General features: G+C 39.9%; 1 protein-coding gene across 1 annotated transcript in view; it reads left to right on the top strand.

The window, feature by feature from the left end:
* The window catches only part of LOC118329308 (bone morphogenetic protein receptor type-1A-like), a gene marked incomplete in the record, with an annotated part of 45,538 nt that overhangs the window by 22,920 nt on the left and 17,001 nt on the right, over window positions 1-5,617 (top strand). The window contains 1 exon segment of the mRNA XM_035663419.1: window positions 2,277-2,650. Coding sequence (XP_035519312.1) covers window positions 2,587-2,650 — 64 coding nt within the window.

Raw genomic sequence — 5,617 nt, 5'->3', positions numbered from 1 at the left:
TAGTTTCAACTACTTTATATACAGTTAGCTAGTTCAGTCATTTTTTAATTAATGGCCTTGTGAGTGCTGACAATTATCTCAATACCAGATAGTTGGCCTGATTAAGTGGTATATCACTAACATGGGTCATATAGAGGCATCAGTATTGTTAAAATGGAACCATGGTAGAAGTTTAGAGGAGAAATGCTAACAACTTGTAGACATCTGAAATGTGTCAGATAAATGTAGTGTAGTAAAATGTATGTAATATCTGGCTCTGAGAAGTAATCGAGTAATGTAAGTAGCATACAATAATTGTATGTAAGTGCAGTACTTGAGTAAATACTTAGTTAGTTTCCACAACTGCTGTTCTTTAATGAAGGTCACAAAATCCACCTCAGTAGAATTTGTCATGTCTGTATGGTTGTCTGTTATCTTCTGTTAGGGGAAGAAGGAGTTTGTTGTTTGACTGAGAAGCAGACCAGAGGATCAGAGACGAGTTTAAACATGACTCTGAGGAGGAGGAGGAGGAGGAGGAGGAGGAGGAGGAGTGAAAGTTACCTGACACCCAGAGGGTTTGGAGAATCTGGCTCTGTTGTTTGTTTTTGTTTTTTTTACCTTTTCTTAGTTTAGCGCCTAGATTTTATTTCTCTGAGTTGACAGATTAAATTGTTTGCCGACTGAGGATTCTCTGGTATTTCAGCCTCCAGTGGGACTTTTTGTGTGCGGTTTGAATATTTCAGTTGTCAGTCTCCATGTCAATCACCAGTTGTATAAGTGTGTGTGCAGTCATCTTATACTGTGTTTTCAAAGGGAAGTGGATGTGTCGGTGATTTAAGAAGGGTGTGTGTGAGGGAGGTGGGGGCAGCTTCCTGTCTTGGGGGCTCACACAGACTATCCTTCCTGAACCTGCCTCGTCTTGCCCTCCCTTCATCTGTCTGAATGTGTCTTTGTGTGTGTTATCTCACCGTTCTACTGCTGCTGTTGTTGTCGGTCTCTAAACGGAGCGAAGAGCCACAAACAAACTTCAGGTTTTGTTGTGGCAGCGAGGTGAAGATATTTCCACTTTCTGTTATCGACACAGTGACGCCGGCACACGTACAAGTGTCTGTGTGTGGTGCCCACACTGATACACACTCACTCCTTTACTTGCTGCCTCACAAATACCCTCACTAATCCTCCTTTTCATTCCCTCAGTCTCTGATGTACATTCCTTATCTGTGCTGGTTAGAAAATGTGCACCAAAACTCTGAATTTAGACACTGAAACTGAATTTAATTCCCCTTGAAAGGTTGTCATACATAACTGAAAATAGATTGGTCCAGTTTCTGCATACCTGGCAGCCAGTCTTAATTAGTATAGAAGATGAATTACAAATTGGACTCCAGAAGTACATCAGTGTATCAATACTGAATTGTGACTACTTGTAATGTATGTATCTGTACATATTTAAGATCCATCTTATTGATCTGTGACTACTTACAGCACTGCTTCTTGTGTTTCTATGTATGTGAGGTCTGTAGGCTCATGAAGATAGCATGCATACTTCATTCATTTTCAATTTTTTTGTTTGTGAGATGTAATTTGTGTCACGTCTGTGTCCCTCTGTCTGGGTTGGGGGGTGGGATACACATTCTATGTTTACAGTTACCCTTTTTTGGAATCTGCCGATAAGTAACAGAATAAAATAAAATGTGCACCTGGGATTAAAATTTTTTTTACCCCTGTTGTTAAACCCCCAATTTAAAATGGACCCTTCCATTTAAACAAACAGGGCAGACGGCAGCATTGAGTAGATTTAAATATCACGCTTAAACTATTTCCTGTCTCACATCAACTATGCTGCCCCTTATTCCCTTGCACACATACACACTTACTCACACACACACAGACAAGTATGTGTGTGTCTTTGTTCTCTGCCGTCTCAGCCAGAGATGTGTGAAAAGTGGGTCACAGGTCAGACCTCGTTGTCCCCCCCAGGCAAATGAAAAGTGACGGACACCGGCCTTGCATCTCCACTAATTCACTCACACACACACACACACACATTCGGCGCCCACTAATTGCGACATGCCGTTATTAGCGCTGCACAGGGCCAGCGCCTATAATTGCAGAACATCCCTGGACAAATAATTTGGTAGTTAGTTGGAGCGTCTGAGGCCAGCACCAGGCCGGCAGGGGTCACCGGGTCACAGCTCACTAAAGAAGAGGGGAACAGAGAGAGCTGGAGCTCATCAAAGCCTTCACAAATCAGCTGGTGTAAAACTCAATTTAAACCTGTCTTTTCCTTTTTTCAGGGTTTTGGACCCAAAGAGCCAGTGAGACAGAGGAGGACCTGATATTGTGATATCACCTGAACCCCATCCCGTCATCTACTCCTTCCACCCCCCTGCTTGTCCTCCAGCTGACCATCCTTCTCTCTAAGGCCTCGTCCGGAGCTCCTCCCAACTCCCCCACTCCCTGACTCTGCTGTGGATTTAAGACTTTTATCAGGACTTGAGCGTCTCCTCTCAGTCCACACTGATCAGCTGACCTGAAGCTCCTAATCACAGCACGGCCCAATCTAGGCCCAGTTCTGGTCCAGTCTAAGTCCAGTCCTGCTGCAGGATGGCAGGTCTACGGTTCATTCTGGCTGTGATTGCCGCCGCTCTACTGACCCTTAGAACTGATGGTAAGACATTTAAAATCAAGTTAAAAAGCTGTTCTAAGTTTAAAGTTTGTGTCTTTTATTTATTTTTATCTTTGTCACAAAATGATATAAATTTTATCCATAGACAAACACCTATAACTCCGTACTATGGTTGACCTTAACACTCATACACATATCACTTTATGCCAACCTGAGGGTTGGGACCTTACATGGGTCATCTGATATGCAAATAGGGTCACAAGAAGATTTATATTTAGTATAAACATTAAGATCATTTAAATCAAATTAATGTTTTTGAAGTTTTATTCGGAATTAAAAAGCACTTGTTTAATTAATTCCAGATTTAAGTTGCATGACCTTAACTTAATGAACTTTGATCCCCACTAGAGTGCAAGTTGATTTGGCTTGTCATTTAGCACAGCTGTAAATGTAGCAAAGGAGGCAAATGAAAAGTCTGACTGATTGATGGATGATTGAACCGTTTACAGCTGTGCGAGTGATCATGTGATCAAACTCTACAGGGAGGTTAGGTTTGGAGCAAGAGGGCAGCATCCAGAGATGACACTGCACATTTTAAAACATTATGATGAACAAGATGAGATGAGTAGTATGGGTATGAGTAATAGATTCATAAGTTCCAATGTTTTTCCTTTGGTATGGACTGTGAGCGTGTGTGTATATGGAAAACAAATGAGTCGAGAGCATCTCCTGGTGTCTTTACTGCAGAAACAAACCTGGGATTTGAATCACCTGTCAAATAGCCAAGAATTGCTGGTATCACAGATGATGAGGAGCTCAAAAGTCTGCAAAATGCAAACTGTCAGGAAATCCTTTCCAATGCCTCCAGTCCTGAGTATGTGACTGACAGACAAATTACACATGTGAAATTTAGGTTCTCCTTTAATGACAGTATTTCGGGTCAGATTTCTTCTGAAATCGAGCATATCACGTAACTACTGGATCTGTGAAATACAAATCAACATCCCCAGAGATGAGATGGAGTATTTTCATACATTCTTTCAACCATCTCATTAGACCTGATGAATTGGATCAGATCATGAATTAGTAGAGGAAAGAAATGAGTATATACATTAAAGTGTTCAGAGGACATGTGTCACTGACACTGATTTCTACTCCTGGATCATTGGTTGCTTTTTTTTCTCCCATTTGCCTTTGAAGACATTTTGGCTGCAGAGTTACTCATTAACCCCTTAGTTTGCTTTCAGTCAGATAAGCAGTACTTTCAGACTGACATTAACATAAAAAGTAATTATACCCCTCCTTTGTAATCAGCACCCCCTCCCTGTACACACAGATCTGTATCAGAAGCCTTTTGTTACAGCTGTGATTAAGTGTCAATTGGTTGATAATAGAGGCTTTAGAAATGAACCTCTAGCTATGGAAACAATAGTCTACTCTCCCAGAAAACATTTTCCGTCAGAGCAGCACTCCTTCCTCACATTTGTGAAAAAAAACACTCTGTAGCGAACAGCTTGTACAGCCCCATCTTTCTCTGCTGTTGAAGTCAAACTCTTAATTTATCCTGACTGATGTGACCGAGGCATTTACACATAGATGACCAGATCGTGTTGGAGAAGCTTGTGGCAGTAACTTGTAGTTGTATTGTCTGTTTTAGGGACGTTTCTGGCTAACTGCAGCAGAACTAAATGCTCAATGTTTCTAGCAGCATCTGACTGAGTGTCAAGTTCTAATGAAATAAAATTAAGGAATGTATTCTTTATTAGGATCACCATTAGTTACCTTGGCAACTGCTGCTCTTTTTGGAGTCTGTTCATCTAAAGAAATGCAATATGATATACAAAGGTTTACATGTACACTCCATACAATATTACATTTAAAATATCCCAATCGCATCTAACTACAACTGAAATGGTTAGTTGATTAATAAACAGCAACTATTTTCATAACCAGTTAATCTTTTGAGTCTTGAATGTGTTTGTTCTTCTTTAGTGAGAATATATCAGTGTGGACAAAACTATCTAAGACATCACCTTAGACCTTGGATGTTTATAGTCTAATTTAAAAAAGTCTAAAATTGAATAATCTATATTTTAGGCCTCAAATATGGTTTGGACAGGTCTTAAAATAGAAAGGATTAATGAAGTTGCATTTTTCAGTCTCAATTTTAAATGTGGTTTTGAAAGAATTTGAATTGATCATGCTGTAACAACTAAAAAAATTAAACTGACATGGAACAAATACAGATTGTCCTTCATATCCTTCATGCTTTTTTTTGCCAAGATGGATGTAAAATAGGTCTTAAATTGCATTCATAATGGTCTGAAAAAGACTTAAATTTAACTTGTTGAAACCCACAGAAACCCTGTTATAGATAGAATGATTGTTCAGACTAATGAAAATAACAATAATAATGAATTAGTTTAAAGCCCAGTTTCTATTCCAGTGACTCTGACTACATACAGTATGCAGAAAAATGTATCATGTAAACAGGTTATTGCCTCTTCCGGTCCGCATTCATTTGGATTATCTAAATAAGGCGTCAAAGTTCAGAGGAATTTAAAGCTCAGTTTCTTTGGTGTGGAAAAAAAGGAAAAGGCTTATTGTGGACAAAGTGCCTAAACAGTTAAATAAATGTACATTTTCAGATCTTGTCAGAATAGTGTGGATGTGTTCAACTGCAGCTCTGAACATGAGAAAGGTCACCTTATCCCTTCCGACCTGCCCTAATGCTACACTCCAAAGAGGCAGGATGATAAGCACAGGCCGGCCGTTCAGCAAAGTGTTTACCTGGACTGTGATTGGAACTTAGATCTACCCGCTATCTCCAACCCCACACAAACCAAACAAACACCACAAACACACCAACACACACACACAGAACAAAACCACCCCATAGAAGAATCCAAAGTTATGTGAATCCAAGGTTCCCAAAAATGCAGGTCCCTGACTTGCACCCCAAAATAAAAAGTTTGAAAAATATAGGGCCAACTATGATGAATATATGCT

Source organism: Morone saxatilis, unplaced genomic scaffold, assembly GCF_004916995.1.
Source record: "Morone saxatilis isolate NCDOM2014 unplaced genomic scaffold, NCSU_SB_2.0 Contig19, whole genome shotgun sequence".
NCBI classification, from domain to species: domain Eukaryota; kingdom Metazoa; phylum Chordata; class Actinopteri; family Moronidae; genus Morone; species Morone saxatilis.
The sequence above is the reverse complement of the archived record's forward strand: the minus strand, read 5'-3'. Positions and strand labels throughout refer to the sequence as shown.